This window comes from Furipterus horrens, unplaced genomic scaffold (assembly GCF_987537825.1).
Source record: "Furipterus horrens unplaced genomic scaffold, mFurHor1.1.pri manual_scaffold_10, whole genome shotgun sequence".
Classification (NCBI taxonomy): Eukaryota; Metazoa; Chordata; class Mammalia; order Chiroptera; family Furipteridae; genus Furipterus; species Furipterus horrens.
Window position 1 is genome coordinate 56556298 of NW_028327180.1, and position 19020 is coordinate 56575317.

Here is a 19020-nt window from a genome sequence, read left to right on the forward strand (position 1 = left end):
AACAGTGGGCCTGAGCTGCAGCCAGGAAAGCTCCAGCCCTTGTGGGGCTGCAGGCTGCAAGGCAGCTCACCCTGGCAGGCTTCGCACCGAGGCAGTCTGACATGAGGGGCTGGGGTGTGGCTAGTTTCAATGGGAAGCACAGGGCTCACATCATTTAAAAGTTACTTTATATCTAAAATCAGAGACTTCACATGCAAGTCTAGACTTCAGATGTTTTTTACAAAGATAAGGCTCTAATACATGGACCTCCACCCTCCGAGTTCCCTGCCTTGGCCTCTCCAGTATATTTCTTATAGGAAATACAGGCCATTTTTTTGTGTTCAAGAGTAAACAAGGTGTGTCTGGGTCTAAACAAGAAAAGGGCCCTATCGTGCAACACACCCAATCTAACCACTGCCAGCCCTACAAGCACTGAATATGTGTGTCTGGCACAGTGGGGACTGTAAGGACCAGGGAGACCCCAGGGAGGGTCACTTTGGCATGATGCATGGCCTGTGGCTTGGGCTGTCAGGGCATTGTCAGGTGGCGCCTGCAGTTTGCCAGGATGTACTAGGAGCCATGGCAATGGCTCTCCCAGGAGGAAAGGGAAGGTTAGCAGCAGCAGCACCCACCAAGTGGCCAGGCCAGCGTGGACATGCAGCACCCACCTGGCCCTACCATCAGGGCCCCCAGGCTTGGCTGCACCATCCTCCACCCTGTAAACTACAGCCAGGAAGGAAGCATGGGCACCTTCCTCCCAATGCTGCCCAGCTGCTCACACCCAGGCTGTTCACTATGATGCTTACCCCTTCAGCCTCTCCCTGCCCTCCCAGCCTCAGCTGCTCATAAGTAGTATAAGAGTAACAGTCTTTTCCATGCATCTCAGAGGGGGGTGGGGCCCTAGTTTATTGATTTATTTTTGCCACGCCCCACGCAGGTGTCTGGGAGCCTGGAGAGGCTCAAAGGGGGGCCTCAGTCTTCCATGAATTCACCACTAAGTGGTGGGTGAATGAGAATGCATGTGTGTATGAGCATGTGTGTGAGCGGGTGAACATGTGCAAGGATTGTGTGCCTGTTCATGTATGCATGCTCATGCATGCACATGCAGGTGTGTGCTTGTGCATGCACATGTATGAATGTGTGCCCACACATGTGCGGGTGCACAAGCACATGAACTTTTATGTGTGTGTGCCTGCATGTGAAATCAAGTATTCCTTGTGTGTACATGTGGATTTGTATGCACATGTGCGTACATGTAGGCAGGTGAGTGTATGTGCTTGCATATGTCTTGCAAGTGTGTATAAGCATGTGTGCTTATATGTGTATGTCCATGCGTGTGATTGTGCATGCACATGTGAGTGTGTGTGTCAGGGAACAAGTGAAAACAAATCAGTGGGTCCATGACAGTGACACAGCTGAGTGCTGTCACAGAGGTCATGCTCCCTGGGGCCTGGCAGACAGCAGGTGCTGGAAAACTTGACGAATGAAAGAACAAGTGAATAAATGAATAAAAACGCAGCTTTGAGGGCCAGGACAGAGCCACCAACTTTACTTGGTGGAGAGCCTGCGGGGGCAGGTGGTCAGGAAGAAACCAAATAGGAGGAAGGCTGGACTGGACCTTGAAAGAGGAGCAGGCTTACCAGGCAGCCAGGGTAGCCAGGTCCAGTGCCTGGTGGAGGGGCTTTCTGCCTCAGGAACTGTGTGTGTGAGCTTCAGGGGTGAGACCAACCAGTAGGCCAGGTGGGCAACGAGCAGACCTTCCCACCCACTTGGCACTGCGGGAGCTGGAAGCAGCAGACCCAGGAGCCCTTGGGGTGCCTCTGTGAGAGACCTGCGGTGGCCAGGCACCCTGTGTAGCCCACAAGGCTCACCGTGATGGTGGCCCTGGCACACTTCCAGGGCCGGCAGGAGCCTCATAGTCAGGGCTGGTGAGCACAGACCCTGACCAGGGTGCATCTGCTTCTACACCAGCAAAGTAGATCCCAGGCCTTTAAAAGGAGAGTACAGTGCAAGGCTTACAGCCTCTGCCCAACTAGCTGCCTGTCCTGCCCCCTGGGACCCTTGCAGTGTGCATCCCCCTCCACCTTGTTAGCAAAGGCCCGTGGGAGGGATTAAATTCATGAGTTCTGCGTTTGCTCTAATTTTTTGTTTTCTCTCTTCTCAAAATGGGGCTAATCAAATTAAACCCAGTCCACACCATGGCCACAGAGGCAGCTCTGCATCTCTGGAAAGGAGGGTGTCCCCGTACATCCTCCTTGATGACCTCAGGCTGCGGTCTTTCTAAGGCGGGAAATGCCAGGGCTGACCGCTGCGCTCGCACAGGAAGGTGAGCAGTGTCTGCTGGGCCGGATGAGGTGGCCACGGCCTCTTCGTACTGTGCCCCTCGCCACCACTGTCTGCACTTGGGATGGGTCCCTGGGCGGGGGCACCGAGGAAGGAGCTCAGCACCAAGCTCCAGCACCTGACAGAGAAGGACAGGAAGGACAAGGGAGGGTGGGTGTGTCCCTGACACTCACTGGATTCCTGACACTTGAGAGGGGTGAGCACGCCCAGGTGGGGCTCTTCTCTGGGCTGGACACCCCTGCAGGTGTCCACCACCACCCAGAGGCAGTGAGGCATGGGAGAGTCCCATGGGTGCTTCGGACTGTCCATCAAAGCACTGCAGTGCCAGGGAGGGCCACCCCACTGCCCTTCTGGCCCCAGGCATGGGGGCAGGGACAGTCCTGGTCCCTCCTGCTCCTGGATTCAGCTCTAGACAGGGAGGGACATGAGGAGCAGTGGGCAGTGGGCCATCTGTCCTGTCAGGGATCTCTGCCCCTCAGGTTTGCCCCACGTGGGACCTTCGGAATCTTCCTGTCCCATCCTTCAGGGTCATGACAAGGTTGCAGGTGGAGGGGCCCGTGGCTGTGCGCCCCCAGAGCATGCACTTCCTTCAGAGGCCATGTGAAGGGCACCCTACCCCTGGAGCTATGCAGGGTACCGTGGTGCACAGTGTCCCTGAAAATGGACCCTTGGGATCCCTCCTATGGTGCAGCACACATGCCCTTTGGAGCATCTGAGATTCAGTTCATAGCAAGATGCCAGTGACACAGGCCCAAGGCCCTGGGGGCTGCTGAGCCACTTGGGCTCCCTCAGACTGTCCCAGAACCTCTGCCTCTTCCCGTCCTCGTCAGAGCCACTGGCCCCCGCTCATTATAGGCACAGGAGCTCAGGGGCACCAGCCCCAGCCAGGGTCTTGAGGCAGACACCTCACTGCCCCTGGCTGTCGGGAGGCCCAGGGCAGAACATGGTCTTCTGGGTTGTCCCTTCATCCGCATAAGATGGAATCCATTTTGTTCCCTGGGAAATCTGTAAGCCCCACCACTGCGTTGTGAAGGCTATCTTTATTGTCGACCAGGGGTGCCTGTCCCCTCTTGTTGCTAATGAGAACGTCTAGAATTCTCTCTCCTGGGAAGGTGGCATGGTGGGACAGTATGGCCCATGCTATCCTGTCACCCTGAGTCCCAGCATCAGCCCAGAGAAGCCATGTGTCCTGGCCGCAGCACCTCTTTGTGTCCAGGCTCTGGGTGGGGTCGGGAAGGGGGTAGGGGGCAGTCCATCCCTGGGCTGGGGTGGGACACAGGCAGGCTGATGGGCATCTGCATGTCTCCACCTGGCCTGGCCAGGGGCGGGCGGCTAGCGCAGGCTGCACAGACTCCCACACCTCCTGCTGGTGTGGGCCCCACGGCCCTCCCAACGCGCAGGACCCAAATCCTGCAGTGCCCTCACACACATGGCATGGCATAGTGCTCAACCTCTGAGAAAGTGAAGGGCCAGTAGAGGAAACTGAGGCCGGCAGCTGGTGAGAAACACCATGGAACGTGGACTCGGAGGAGCTGGTTTCTGGTGGGGCTTGAGCTACGGTGAAGGCAGAGGGCATGGGGCAGGTTCAGAGATCCTTATGGCGAGGGGCTGACTCTGTGGTTGGGAGAGAAGCAGGCCCTGCACCTGAGTGGGCCCAGCGGACACAGTGCCAGGCTCAGGGTGGGCAGGGCAGCTGCAGCTGGGGGCTGCTGGCTGTGCAAGCCCAGGACCTGGCATGTGTTCAGGCTGGTGGTGGGGATCCCACCTGACGTGCTGCTACAAGCTGCGCGTGGTGCCGACAGTCAGCACCCACTTGCCAGCTGCCCACTTCCCCACCTTCAAAACAAAATCCTGGGGAATCCTACCTTCTGTTGGGACCGGTGGGTGTCTGTGTTTTGTTCTGAGGTTCACAGTAAACGTTTGCACTAAACAATCTGCCAGTCTCACCATTGCACACAGCCATCTGGCTGCTGCATGCTGGGGAAAGCCACATGGAGCAGAGGTCACTCGGGGCCAGCACACTTGCCCTCTGCTGATGGCCAGCCACAGAGTAACTTCGGTGCCTTGGAGGCTGAGTCTGGTCTCCGTGAGCTGCTTGCCTGCCTTGTGTACTCTGCTCTGCCTTCTCCAAGCCCTGGCGCCCAGGAACCCCGTTGCTGAAGGACTCTTGTCCATCCCTAGGGGTGGGTAGGCTTCAGAAGCCAGCAGGAGGGGCAAGTGGACAGGTGGGGAGGAGCCGAGGCCACTCACTGCTGTGGAAAGGCAGGGCGGGGCGTTGGGACACTCCATGGACAGTGGGCTCCAAACCCCGCTACACAGAGCCCAGGAGGGTCTGCAAGAGCTCTTGGACCTTCAGCTGCCCTGCTGCGTGGGGCCCAACCTCAGCGGCCTCAACACTTCTTCTGGGCCCCAGGGACATTTGGCAGATCCCTTTACTTCCCAAGGATGTGCCTGGGGTAGGGGGCAAGCTAGAGCCTGGCTCCCTTCTCTCAGCCACATGCCTAGAATCACAATGGACTTTCTCCTCCGTCTGCACTGCGGTCCCTTCAAAGGTAGGAGGTGCAAGCACTGGGCAGAACAGAGCAGCACCATCTGGTGCTATGGCCTGGGGCAGCGGCCGCTGAGCAAATGACATGTCTGTCTGGCACAGGCCGGTGTGTGTGAGTGTGTGTCTGTGCACGTGGTGTGTGCATTCATATCGGGTTCTTGTGATGGCAAGGGACAGATCCAAATGCATTCTCAAAAGAGCTGGGAGGTCTGGGGATGTGTCAGCTTCAGCCACAGCAGGGCTCAGGGCTCAACAGCATCTGCATGTTCTCTTTACTGGTCAGCTCCGCCTCTGGTGGGGGAGGAGGTGCCTAGCAGCCCTGGCTCACATTTTACCAGCTTATCTCTATCACAGCAGAGAGAAAAGAGAGTGTGTCTTCCCGGAGATGCCAACAAACGCTTGCATTGGGGTTCATTGGTCTGCCTGGGCCAGGGGGCACTCCTGGAGCAGGGGTGGAGGGTTCAGTGGGGGTGTGGGGCAGAAGTTCACTCCCCAAGGGAAGTCAAGGAGCAGCACCCAGGGGATGGGCAGGCACCACAGGGCACAGCTCCAAGGGGCCCCATTCGCCTCCCCTAGGGTAGGATGTTCCCTGTCCCCCACTGAGGGCACACACTGGAAGCAGTTTCCTTCCCCTTCACCAAGCCCCTATATCCTCCCCAACTCCTCTACCTCCACCCACACTGGATTAGCCTTGTCTGCCAGGCGTTACAAAAATTAATTCCAATTTGATAATAAAGCTGTAAAGGGCTAAATGAAATAAACCTAATGAGCTTCTTTTAATAATGCTGACTAAAGGGGCTCTGTGCTGATGGCCCCACGTGGGGCTGAGTCTGCCTTCTGCTCCCTGAGCCTCATAGCCTGCCTGCCTCCAAACAGGGCTTCTGCCTGTCCTGATTATGCGTCCCCATAAACATATTTTATCTTAACGATCATCTTTAGGGCAATTTACCATCACAGAGAGAGTCTCCTGCTCATTGACAAATGGAGGGGCGACCTTCCTCCAGGTGACCTCCCCTGGCTGAGGGTGCAGCACACTCCTCCAGGCCTCTGCTGCCCAGGACCATGGCTCCTCGGGCCTGGTCTGCTGCTCTACAGAGGCTGTAAGGGAGCTGGGCTGGCCCTCTGACCTGGGTCTTCACTAACTAACATTATGGCCTTGGGCTAGTTCTCTAAGTCTCACCCTCCCCTTCTGCACAGGGCAGTTGTAGGATTCTAAGTTTTGGAGTCTAAGCACTGGAGAGGGGGAGCAATGAGTTGTCATCTATGTGCTTGATGGCAGACCAGGGGACTTGCAGAATGGCACACAGGCAGGGGACAGTCATGGAGTCTTGGTGGGAGAGGCAGGAGGTGTCCAAAGCCTGCCCATCCCCAAGATCATAAAAAAGCATTTAGCTGAATTTTCTTCTACCACTTTGTGACTTCAGTTTCATCATCCCAGGCCCCCGGTCACCTGGAATTTGTTCTTTTTTTAAGTCCTTACCTGAGGATATGTTTATTTATTTTAGAGAGAGAATGAGGGAGAGGGAGAGAGAAAATCATTAATGTGAGAGAGAAACATTAATTGGTTGCCTCCTGCTTTTGCCCCAATGGGGGATCAAACTCAGGTATGTGCCCAGACTGGGGATTGAACCTGCAAACTTTTGGTGTATGGGCTGCTCCAACCAACTGAGCCACCCAGCCAGGGCTAGAATTTGTTTTTGCTTAGAGCGGGAAGGCAGGATTAGATCACTCACTTCTCCGTCTAAGCAGTTTGCCCACACCATTAAAAGAAGAAGCCACTTCATCCCCACCACCCACTCTCTCTCTCCTCTTCTTTGCAATAAACAACCATTTTAAGATCAAAGGGTAGCCATTTGTCAGCGTATATTTTAGCAAAACCAGTGTTGCTCCTTGTATGTGTCTTAATCCTCACCTGAGGATATGTTCATTGATTTTAGAAAGAGAGGAAGGGTTAGAGAGAGAAACATTCGCTGCCCCCCGTATGCACCCTGACCAGGGATAGACCCCACAACCTTTGGGTACAGGGATGACCCTCCAACCAACTGAGCCACCTGGCCAGGATGAGTGTGTTTTTCATTGACATAAACTGTGTTGCATTTTACATCTCATTATGCTTATTATATTTTGCACTCGGCACTGTGTTTCTGAGATCATTCATCCACGTGCATGTCGCACTTCTAACATCTCTGTAGCACTGTGTGGCCTGCACCCACTGAATTTAGCCTCTCCACTCCCCCAATGATGACACCCAGGTTCCCTCCAGCTACCCTCAGCCTGCCGAGCCACACTGCCACAGGCAGCTCCTTAGGGACCTGTGTGAGCCATGCCCATCTGCAAGCCCCGTCCAGGGGAGCGGAAGTGGCCCATGTGGCAAGGGCAGTCCCAGGAGGAGACTGGACAGCCTTTGTCTTTAGGATATCAATCCAAAAGTGAAATTGCTGAGCTGTCAGATGCTCTTGCACATAATTGACCTGCTCACCCCAATGTCCACACCTGTTCCACTTCCATTATTTACCAAGTTACCTGGTTTTGAATTGCTACCTGTCATTCACCAATTTTATATACTATTTTATTATTTAATCAGCTATTTTAAATTTACATATAAATTAATATTAAAGGAGATTAAGATTAATATTAAAACAGAGGGCAAACGCGTACCAGCAGTACAAGGAGAGGGTGGAGGCTGCTGGAGGAGGAACAGTGTTGGGGTGGTGGTCTGATTTCCACTGTTCTGGGAGGGGACGAGCCCCTTCTGGGGAAGCCGTGAGCAAGATCATGAGGGAGCCTTGGGGAACAGGGTTCTTTCTCCACCTTCGGGCACCTGGCAGGACTGCCTTGTGGACCAGGTGCTGGACATGCAACAGAAGGGCAGTCAGAGGGCACGGGCTGCTCTGTGCTCCCTGGTCCTGCACCCTCTGCCCCTCTGCAGCTCTCAGGGAAACTGAGGACTTCTATGAGTGACATGTGTCCTCTACACAGTACGAGGAGAGAGACCCTCGTCAGCACGTGGTCACAACAAGCCAAGTACAGATGACTGACTTTAGAGAGATGAGAATCTGGTTCAGGCTGTCCTGGGCGCTTATCCTCAGGTTGAGAAGAGGCCCAATGGAAATGAGGGACTTGATGGTGACAGTCTGTCTCTGGAGTGACACTGCTGCAGTGTGACTCAACTGCCCTCCAGTCTGGGGCAGGGCTGTTATCCTGGGTTCCCATCCACCATTCACCAAGGGAGTCCCCCCTCAACTCTTGTGTTGGTCTCCTGCTTTCTGTCTCTTTATTCTTCTACTTTCTTGGTTGCCTCTTGTTTTGAAGGAGCACATCCTTCAGTAGCTCTTCAGAAGGTGTACAGGACATGTCAGACTTCTGAGAACTTACATGTCTGGCCACATCTCATATTTGACTGAGACTTTGCGGGTAGCATCCTAGTTGGGAAATAATTTTCCTTCAGGAGTTTGAGAGCTTTGCTCTGTTGTTTTTCTGCTTTTCACGCTGCCTTGGGAATGTCTAAAGCATCCTGACTCCAGTCCTTTGTGACCTCTTCAGTAACAGCCTCCCTTAGCCTCATCTGGTTCTCCCTGAGAGTCAGCAGGATCTTCTCTGTGTTCTGAAACTTCATGACAATGTGCCAGGGGTGGGTCTTTGTATCTAGTGTGCAGGGTACTGGCTGAGCCCTTTCAGTCTGGGAACACTTTCCAGTTGTGGGAAATTTTTCTGAATTATTTCACTCCTTCCTTCCTCTCTGTTTTCTCCTTCCTGTCTTTGTGCAGCTTCTGTTAAATGGGTAATACGCCTCGGCTCTGGTCCTCTAACTTTCTTTTTTTTTTTAACCTGATTGTTCAGGACTTTGTTTTACTTTCTGGGAGGTTTCTCAGCTCTATCTTCCCTATCCTTCCACTGAGTTCATCATTTCTGCTGAAGCTCTTTTAATTTCATAGAAGCCTTTTGATTGTCCCCATCCTGTTCCTGTTTAATGGATAATACCTTCTGTCTCTCAGAGCTTACCGATGACAGGTTTCCCGCCTTCTGTGTACTCTGTTTCTTCCATCTTCCTTTGTTGTTGTTGTTTTGCTTTATCTCACTCTCCATCTGCCATGCCTGGTGCTCACGCCTGAGAGTGGGTGATGTTGGTGGGCCACTCGTGTGAGTCTGGGCAGCAGAAGAGGTGCCTGGGTGCTCAGTGCATGTAGGTGGGGGGAACCGTGGACACTGACATGTACTACCTTCCAGTCTTGGTTAATCACATTCCCTAGACAAGACCCCACTCAGGCTCCTCCTGGGGGTAAAGGCCTGACGACCAGCACTGGCAACGGCACTGTGGAAGCAGCTGGGGTCTCTGCATTCTTTCCATCCTCCTCTTTGTAACATTGTACCTGTGCTCTCAACCACACCTGCTGCCTGCAGCCCAGACACTCTTTTCCCACCTCTTGGAGAGAGAATGAGCTTCCAGAACAAAGCCAGTTGGGGTGAGGGTGAGCTATCAACTAGTCCTACTTAGGGACTTTCACTCCCACCTGCAGAAGTACTGGGTGCCTTTGACCAGAAGAGCCTCATGTCCAGCTTGGGGTTCAAGTTTCTCAGATACACGAAGTCTAGTACCCCGTGGCACCTGCCTTCTAGCCTCAAACAGTTCTGTTATTTTTCCTCTTCTGCTTTTCCTGTCCTGGTAGGCTCGTGATTAAGAAAAAGAAGAATCCCTTTACTAAAGTTGTAATGGGTTTCTAGGAGGGAGCTAAACTGGATGCATGTGCTCAGTCCACTTTTTTTTTTTTTTATTCTCAGAAGGTCCTTCTATGCTTGGACTTTGATTCGATTCCATAGCTCTATCTTCCTGAGACAACACCGCAACTTTCTAATTCATGTTCTTTTGTAACCTGTTCTGTTTAAAAAGTGAGTAGCCCGCATTCTGCCCTGTGCTCCAGCGGCTGTGGCTGAACTTGTCCACTGGGATTGTGCTCACTCCCTGGAGGCAAGCGCTTTGGGGTCCCCTAGATGCAGCTCTGCTCCTCACCTCATCCTGTCCTCGGTGTCGATCAGCTTTTTGAGGACCCTATCCAATTTCTAGAGACTAAAACCGGGGACAGCCCTTGGAAGCTTCCTGCTGTGTCATCCTTTGCCTGAGACATAAGCAAAAAGAGCCCAGCTGTCTTCCAAAAGGGTCCCCCAAAAGAGGGAATGCCTGGAATTTAATCCCTATGGTTACCCACTGAAAGATAGGGTCCTGCCAGGTCCAGTCTTCCCCATTCACTGTGGACCAGCCACCTGGGCAACCAGTGACTTCTCCCCATGGGGGAGGCTGTGCTCAGGGGCAGCGGGTCGTGATCGGGCCTGGGCCAGTAATGGGGGAGGGAGTGACGGGCTGGGTGAGCTGCAGGAGTTACAGGGGAGTGGGGAGAGTGGATGAGGCCCTCCCGACTCCAAGGGACCAGGAGGAGCAGAGGCCTTTAGACCCAGTAGGTGACCCAGCACAGGTGGACAGCCTCAAGGGCCAGAGCTGGTGTCTCAGAATCCCATGGTAGCCCACCCAGGACTGGGCAGGAGCCTGCCCCCTAGCCTGAGTTCTACAGCAGGACTCAGCTGCAGGGACAGGCTGCTAGAACCAGAGTATGGTTGGTGTCTGCACATTTTGGGCTTCAGGAACAAGCCCAGGGTAGGGACACTGAAGAGACATCCAAGATTGACAAAGTGGGATGTCAGCCTGGCCCCAGGCGTAGCAGATCCCACTTGCCTTGGGGCTGCTCCTCTCCAGCCTGAGCAGCACTGGGGCTTCCAGTGGCTGGGCGGCAGGGTAGGCCATCACCAGCCAGGAGCCTAGAGGGGCCCTGTCTTCCTTCCTCATCTGCACTTTGACCTCTTCTTAGAGGGGTGGAGCCTTCTGGGGTTGGGGTGTTCTATAACATAAGGTTCAAGTTACTCCCAAAATAATCGTGTCTAAAATAGTAATTAAAACAATTATAATTGAGGTGAAATTGGCATTTCTAATGCATCTTTAGAAAATATTGTTTTGATGGTCTGTAACATACAATTTAATTAAAAACTGCTTACTTGGCAGGAGCAGCTGCAAGGTCTGGCCCAGCCAGAGCTGGGCCGATGGCAGCCCCCTTGCCCATCCCCAGGGAATATCACAAGGTGTCCCTGACCTGCATGGGACTCCCTGAGTTAGGGTGGGAGCATTCTGATGCCTTTGGGGGCCAGGAGGGCAGCAAGCCAACTGGCCTGGGGACGTGGTCCTGTCTGTTGTATCTCTAGCTGTGACTGTTACTCCACACCACCCTGTCCTGTGACCCTGTCTCCTAATTCCTTCGAGAAACTGGCTATTCTAGATTTTGTTTAACGATAAATTTCACAATTTTGAAATACTGTTGACCAAGTGAGGTATTTTTAAAACACTGTGTGGCCCTAACAGGTGCCTATCTGGGCTGGTCTTGCCCAGGGACCACTGTCAGTGACCCCCGGCTGGACAGGGGCAGAGGATAACATCCAGCCTCCTCCCCAGGGATGAGTCTCTTATGGAAATTACCATTTTTGTGCTTCCCAAGGTGGTTCTGAAGGTCAGCCGTCCCTGCTCGTTGGAAATACAAAGAAATAAATGTGTAAAAATAGAGTAGCAATTCCTCAAACCCCTGTCAGATTTCAGTAGCTGGCCTGTCCCCTGGGAGGAACAAGGATGTCCCTAAGTCATCCCCAGGAATCCCAGAGGACACTGGCCCTGCACGGGGTCGCTGCGCACCTGCCCCCGGGAGCTGCCCTGTGTAACACCAGCCGTAGGCATGTGTGTGTGCAGGTACCTGGTGTTCGGGGGTCTGGGGGTACACGAGGATCCCAGGAGATACAGGAGCGCAAGCAGCTGCTCAGCCTTGACCCGCCTACTGACTCCTCTTCTCTGTGTTGCTCCCCACTCTGCTTCTGTACCTCCTGAACCCCACTTTCTCTAGAGCACCAGGGAGTGGCAAGCATCCCACTTTTGCTGCTTGGCCCAGTTGCAGGTCTGTGCCTCAAAGCTAACAGACAGCAGGTGTAGAGGAGAGAGCTCCTGGCTGAGCGGCAGCCCCAGCGTGTGTTCCGTCATTCCTCCTATCTATAAAACGGGGATAGTAATGCAGCACTGGGTGAGGGGGTGTCTTCGCGGGGTCAAGTGGTTGAGCAGGGCCCAGGGGCAGGCTGTCTGCCTGTCCTAGTGGCCTTGCTACTCTGAGAAGCCCCGTGTGCGGCACTAGGACATGCAGGGAGCCCCAAGCCCTGAATGGATGAGGCCGCTGACAAGGAGTTTTGGGGCCAAGAAAGAAGATTTTTTCTGGAAGACTATTAAGAGAGTGGCCTGCAGGGGTACTGACAGCTGAACTGGGCTCTTGGCCCCACCTCCAGCTGCAGGGGCCACAAAGCCTGACCCAGCCCCTGGGTTGGTGGTGTCACAATGACCTGAGATCCAAGGTCCCTCCAAGGGCAGGAGTCTCTGAAAACCCCCTCTCCTCACACTCTGGGAATGCCAAGGAGAAGCAGGCGGGGATCCCAGCCCAGGAGGAAAGGAGGATGGAAGCGAGATGGCAGCTGCAGCTGTGCAGATGCAGAGACAGCATCCTGGAACCAGGCCTGGTAGAACGCCAGGCCCTTGGGCCTCTCAGCTGAAGCCCCGTAGGCCCTAGTCTCCCTCCCCAGGCCAGGTGCCATGCTTCTGGGAGCAGGAGGTGAGACCAGGAAGACTGGCTAGGAAGATTGTGAGGGTCATGAGAAGGGCTTGTCCTGGTCCCTGCACCATTCAGTTAGGGACCCATCTCCTCAGCTTGGGACCAGGGGCACCCACAGTTCACCTGGTGACAGGTGCCCCAGGTGGTCTTGGGTAGACCTGGCCCAGAGATGAGGGCCAGCACTTCAGTGAAGGATGAAGCAGGAAGTTCTGGAAGGGGTCTGCCCAAGGAGCTGCTGTGGGTCTCATGCTGCCTGTGCTGGGCTCAGTTTCTCCGGTTATAACAGGGGTAACCACACTCAGGAGACGAGTCCTTCTCTAGTGCTGAGCATGTGAGTAGGTGAAAGAATTTGGCTCTGCCCACACCCACTCCTGGCTGGGCAGCCTGGCTTCCCTGCCGTCCACTGGTCCCAGGGAGCCAGGCGCCGGTGCTGCAGTGCTGAGGAGTTGGCGTGTGCACTGCTCAGCCTCAGCGGATAGGGCGTGTCACTGTTGCCCTCTCTGAAACTCAGTCTGTGCTCTTGTAAATGGGACAAGAATGTCCTCCGTTTGCTGTAAGTTGGCAACAAAGTGGCAGCCATGCTGGTGCCAGGCAGATGAAAGGTGGCATCTGAATGGCATTTTGTCCTGCTGCTGTGGTGTCCCTGGGGAGCCAGGCTGCTGCCCAATGTGTCCTCTGTCTTTCCAGGGGCCTCCTGGGGCAAACTGGACAGCCTCAGCCATGCTCTGGGTGTCCTGGAGGATCAGGTCAACAGCTCGAGGCGCAGGGCCCGCAGACACGTGGCCGACAATGACTACAACATTGAGGTCCTGCTGGGTGTGGACGACTCTGTGGTCCAGTTCCACGGGAAGGAGCACGTACAGAAGTACCTGCTGACACTCATGAACATCGTAAGTGGGTCGACGGCGGGCGGCGGGCATGAGTGGTCTGGGGCACTGTGCTTTCTGCACTTTCTTAGGGGGTCCAGGGGTGAGTGATGGGGCTGCGCAGAGGCTCTCTGGGTCTCCAGGTGAGAGGAGGTGACCTTCTCATATACTACTCTGAACCTCAGTTTTCTCATCTGTCAATGGGGGCGAGGAGTAATTCTGAGTTAGCAAGGCAGTTTACACGCTGAGGCGATTTTCCCCAAATTACAGTTACTTGTGTACCAGTGTTCTTGATTTTTGCCATACCTGCACTGTACCTGGACTGTGTATCTTCCTATAAATCAAATGACTTTTAAAACTTAAAATTATTTACAGAGGAAACCTCACTTTACATAAAGATAACCTAAAAGTGAAACGTAAAGCAATAAAGGAAAAAGGAGGAGTGGTTGGAAGCAGGTGTGTGTTCCAGAGGGGACAGATACCCACCCAGGCTTCTCCTGGAGTAGTCAGAGGAATTGAGGATTGAAAGGAGACCCATTTCTCCCTGTGAAGCTGGGCTATTTAGTGGGGTGTTTGGTGACACCTGTGCCTTTCGGCGCATGACGAGGCTCGTGCCCCTTGTCTACCCAACGGTAGGTTAAGGAGCCGCCCCCGCATTCCAGGCCCCGCCCGCCCTCGGGACTGTGCCTGACTGGCCAGCAGAGGGCGCAGTCCCGCCTCTGCCCTCTGGGACGTGGAGAGCCTTCCCCTCTTGGCCTGATGCCTGTGGAGGGGCCACAGTGAGCCTCGGGGACGTCCTCCTCCAAAGTGCAGGCTTTGGGGCCAGCTGGGAAAACTGGGGTGGGCGGGAGGAGCACAGGAGTCCTGTATGTAGGACTTGGTGGGGAGGCAGGTTTGTGGAAGAGAGCAAGCGCATGCTGGGAGATGCTGGGGACTGCAGGAGGTCCGTGAACCCTGAGCTGGGGGACCTGGAGAAGAGCAGGGCCACGCCCCAGTCTTAGGAGCCTTGGTTTCCTCACCTTTGAAATGGGTCGATGGTCTCCATCTCAGGGGTTGCCGAAAGGATTAATGAGATAATGGAGATGAATGGGACTTCAGTTACTAAATAAAATGTGTTTTTGTTACCACAGTGGTGACGATATGTAATTCAGCGACAGCACATCTAGAATTGTCCCTTTTTAAAAAACCCTCACCCAGGGTATGCTTACTGATTTTAGAAAGGGAAGAAAAAAGAGAGAAACAGCTACATGTGATTGATTGCCTCCCACAAGTGCCCTGACCAGGGGTCCAACGGCAACCTGTTGGTGGTGGTTGGGGGTGGGGGATGGGGGGCGGGAGTTCCGACCAGCTGGGCCACAGGCCAGGACTAGAATCAGCCTTGAGAAGTGCACGGAACACTCTGAAGTTGGGCGTAGCCCTGGCGATTCTTCCTGAGGCTGGTGGAGAGTCCCAGGTGTGGAGGGTCCCTCTGTCACACACACCTCCGGCCACATGAGCCTATAGAAGGAAGTCTAGAACTTTCTCTTGGTTTTGCCAGGTAACTACAGTTTATTCATTTGCACCCTCACAATCCAACTGTTCCTCAACTTTGGATAATAGATGGTTTGGTTCATTTCTTGAAAATCATGAGAAATATAAAAATTCTTAAATTGAAACAAATCTTACTTTTAGGCAATAAACCGAGGAGCTAAGGAGTAGTTGGTCAGTGTCTTCTTTTCTGCCTCAGGTGTTCTTTGGGTGCCCGCTTATCCCTGCACAGCAGTTGGTCCTGCAGGACAGTATGGGCTCAGGGGGACAGTGTGAGTGCAGTGTGGTCACAGGGGCTCGGGGCGTGTGCTACTTTGACAGTGAATACCCTCTATGGCCCTATGTCCTCATTGAGGCCAGTGCATACTCAGAGAGAATCCTGGGCTTGACTCAAAGTGCACCGAGCCCTTTGGTGGTCTTGGGGGGACGAAGGCAGAGGAAACATGAATATGTGAGAAAGGATGACCTTCCAGAGCAACACTGTCTCATTGGAATGGAAATACTCTTAATTCTGCCTTGTCCATTCATCAGCCACTGGCCACATGGCCCTTAAGCACCTGAAATATGGCTGGTGTGACAAAAGAACTGAATTGTTCATTTATTTTTTTCCAATAGAATTTTAATTTTAATTAAATTTTAAAAATTCTGGTAAATACAGTAACATAAAACTTACAGTCTTCACCGTTTGTAAGTGTACTATTTAGTGGTATTATGTAGATTTATATCATCATGCAACCATCATCACCATCTATCTCCAGAGCTCTTTTCATCTTGCAAAACTGAAAATCTGTCCTAATTAAAGACAAACTCCCCCTTCCCTCCCCGCCTCACCCCCATCCCGGGAGCCACTACTCTACTCTCTGTCTGGATGAATCTGACTCCTCTAGGAATCCCCCAATAAGTGGAGTCACACAGTATCTATCCTTTGGTGACAGGCTTGTTTCACAGAGCACAGTGTCTTCAAGGTTCATTGTGTTGTAGCAGGTGTCAGGACTTCTTTCCTTTTAAGGCTAAGATTCCAATGTTGTATAAGATGGGTGTCAATTCCTCTGTCGACGGCCGCATGGGTGGCTTCCTTCTGGCTGTTGTGGATGTGCTGCTGTGAACCTGGGTGCACAATGTCTGTCTGTTTCAGTTCTCTTGTGTCTGTGCCCAACACAGAGGTGGATTAAGGTTGGTTGAGGCCCTGGGCACAAAAGAAAATATTGGGCTCCTTAAAAAAAAGAGACAGGAAAAATAAAAATATATGTTAACCATATTTTAAAATAAATAAAAAATATTATGTATTATTAATGTTTTATTTCCAATAAAATTTGAATATAATATATGTATGGCATAATTAATGATAGCATAATAATAATCACAATTTTGAATAGTTGAACATATGTAAAAGTATAATATAATTAATGATAGTATACATATAGTAGGAGTAACAATCAGAAATTTAAACAAAAAAGTCATAGGATTTTACTTGAAATTAAAATTACAAATGTGAAAATATTTAAATAAATTTTTTTCTTGCTGATGTAACAACAGGAATTAATTTTATCTTAATATAATTTCAACAATAGGAATTAATTTTATTTTAATATAATTTCAACGTACCTGAATATTTATTTATACACACAGAAAACTATTTTTAAAACCTTAAATGAAACAAGTACATATCCACAAACTAATTTACATCCCTGCGTCTTTGTGTATATGGTAAGTCTGCACCGCAGGAGAACCTTTGTAAGTACAAAGTAGCAAATATGATTCTATTGCTCCAATGAGTGGTAGCGCAGCTGCGTGGGGCCTGTGCAACATAGTATGTGTATAGTATGCAGTGTAGTAATGAAATAATGAAAATAAGCGAATATAATATAAATAAGTGAATATACTATCAGGTTTTACTGCTGATTGTAAACTTGCGTGTAATTAAAATTGCACATATGAAACCAAACTTGGTGTCATTAGAAAAAGAGTAAAGTTGGGGTTTTGCAGGGCCCTTCAGAAGTCAGGGCCCAGGACACGTGCCCAGTGCGCCCACTGCTAAATCCACCTCTGGCCCAACAGTGGGATTGCTGGATCATAAATTAATTTTATTTTTCATCTTTTGAGGACCCTCTATAATGTTTTTCACAGCACCTGCACCATTTCACATTTTTACCAATAGGGTCCCAGGGTTTCAAGTTCTCCACATTTACAGCAGCACTTGTTATAGGATAGTAGTCATCCTAATGGGTAATTCAAAATTTGTAATTAATTTGCATTTGCACTGAAATCATCAGTGGGGCCAGTGGCTGCCATATTGGACAGCGCAGTCCTGGAAGGTTTGTGCACAACAGGGTTGCCCACTGTGCCTCCCTCTGCGCGGTGCTAGGCAGCAGCCTGGGCAGCCTGGGGGCGGGGCCTTGGGCCCTGATGGCGCTGGCTTGCCTGGAGTTGAGTGGCCCTGGGGGGCCCGGCCAGTGCACACCTACCTCTCCTGTGGGCACACAGCTGGTCACTGGGCTTCCCAGCGATGGATCCAAAGCAGCAGCATGGAAGGCACACGTGGCAGCAGCCAGCCCATACTGCGCTCCAAGTGAGGCATTTGGTCAGCTCTGAGGCCAGGGCAGATGTTCCCCCAGTGGCCAAGACCCTGGGTTCAGCCTAGAGGGACGCAGTCTGTCCCCTGAGAAGGCCACAGAGGCCTGGCAGTAGGAGGCTCCGGTGGAGGTCCCTGTGGTGCGGGTCTGGGATGCAGGATGGGAGGAGGAGGAGAGGCCCGGGTGGACTCAACCCTACAGCTCTCAGCTACGTTAGATTCTTGTGTCGCTCAGGGTGGTTCTTCCCCTCGGCATCTCTCTGTAGCAGAGCCGGGGCTGCGACGTGTCTGGTGCGACACAGACATTTCAGGTTCATCCGCCTCCCTTGCACTTAATTTGGGGCTGTGTCCTAGGAAGTGATGTGTTAGGAACCGCACGTCCCCTCCCTCTCTTCCTTTCCTTGCTGCAGTGAGCCTGTAGGCACATGTCCCAGTAGGCCAGCTACAAAATGGGGCAGGGCCACCAAACCCGAGCTAGGCTGTGGTGTATGCACGGTAACAACAAAGCGCATAGCGGCCTCTGTTGTGCTGCATGGCTGAGATGGGGCAGGGTCTTGTTATTGTAGCATAGCCCGTCCAGTTCTCACTAACATGCCCAGGCACCTGCTGATACGTGTCAAGTGAGGGTTGTATCTGTGAGCCAGACAGGACATGTGCCTGTGGCTACAGGCTGGCACGCTGGTGGGGACGCAGACAATACGTAAGTGAAAAACCAATGAGTCATTTCAGAGAATGACAAAGGCAATGGAGGACATAAAATAGCTCCTTCGATGAAGAGGGGAGAGGGCTGGGGATGGTGGGCCACTCTGTGGAGGAGGCAGGGAGGTGTGCCTAGAGGTGGCCCTGGTGCTGAGACCTGAATCATAATGGACAACCGTGGAGGGAAAGGTTGGGGGTGGAGGGGCAGGTGCCCCGGCTAGAGGCAGAAGAAGCCTGTCAAGTTTGCAGAAGGGCAGAAGGGTGACGTGGGAGCCAGGGGCCCAGGAAGCAGGGAAGTTGGAGGCAAGTGGGCAGGGAATTGGATGTGACCCTAAGGGCAGTGGGAAATAGCTAGACATGCCGCTTCCTTCCTGCATTCATGGGCTGAACATTTTATTTCCTTTTTTCATAGGAAAATGGGAATTAATCGAAGCTGAGAAGGGTTGTAAATGTTTGCTGAGCACTTCACCTGGGTGGTAGACGGTGTCCCACGGTGCTGCACCTCCCGCCAGGCCCACTTTCCTTCCTCGTTTCACCTCCTTAAATCTAGAAAAGCAACCTTCTCTATGTAACTAAATATGCTATATTTAACACGGACAACACATTGTCTACAGTGGAGAGTTAGGACATCTTCATGCAGGTCTGTGGGTGTCTCTGCGCTCATGACACCCGCTGCCTCCTTTTAGAACAGCACACTCTCATGTGCCCATGGCTTTAGGGCACTCTTACTTCCCCACTGGAGGTCAGGTCAGCTGCTGACTGTGGTGGGCAACGGACAAGTGAATCTGTCACTTATCTTTTCCT

At 52.5% G+C, this 19020-nt stretch overlaps 1 protein-coding gene across 1 annotated transcript in view; it reads left to right on the top strand.

Moving 5' to 3' along the window:
* ADAMTS2 (ADAM metallopeptidase with thrombospondin type 1 motif 2) overlaps positions 1 to 19020 on the top strand; it is a 280657-nt gene that overhangs the window by 140192 nt on the left and 121445 nt on the right. Inside the window, exon 4 of the mRNA XM_090290344.1 lies at positions 13240 to 13442. Coding sequence (XP_090146470.1) covers positions 13240 to 13442 — 203 coding nt within the window. The remainder of the gene's footprint in view (positions 1 to 13239; positions 13443 to 19020) is intronic.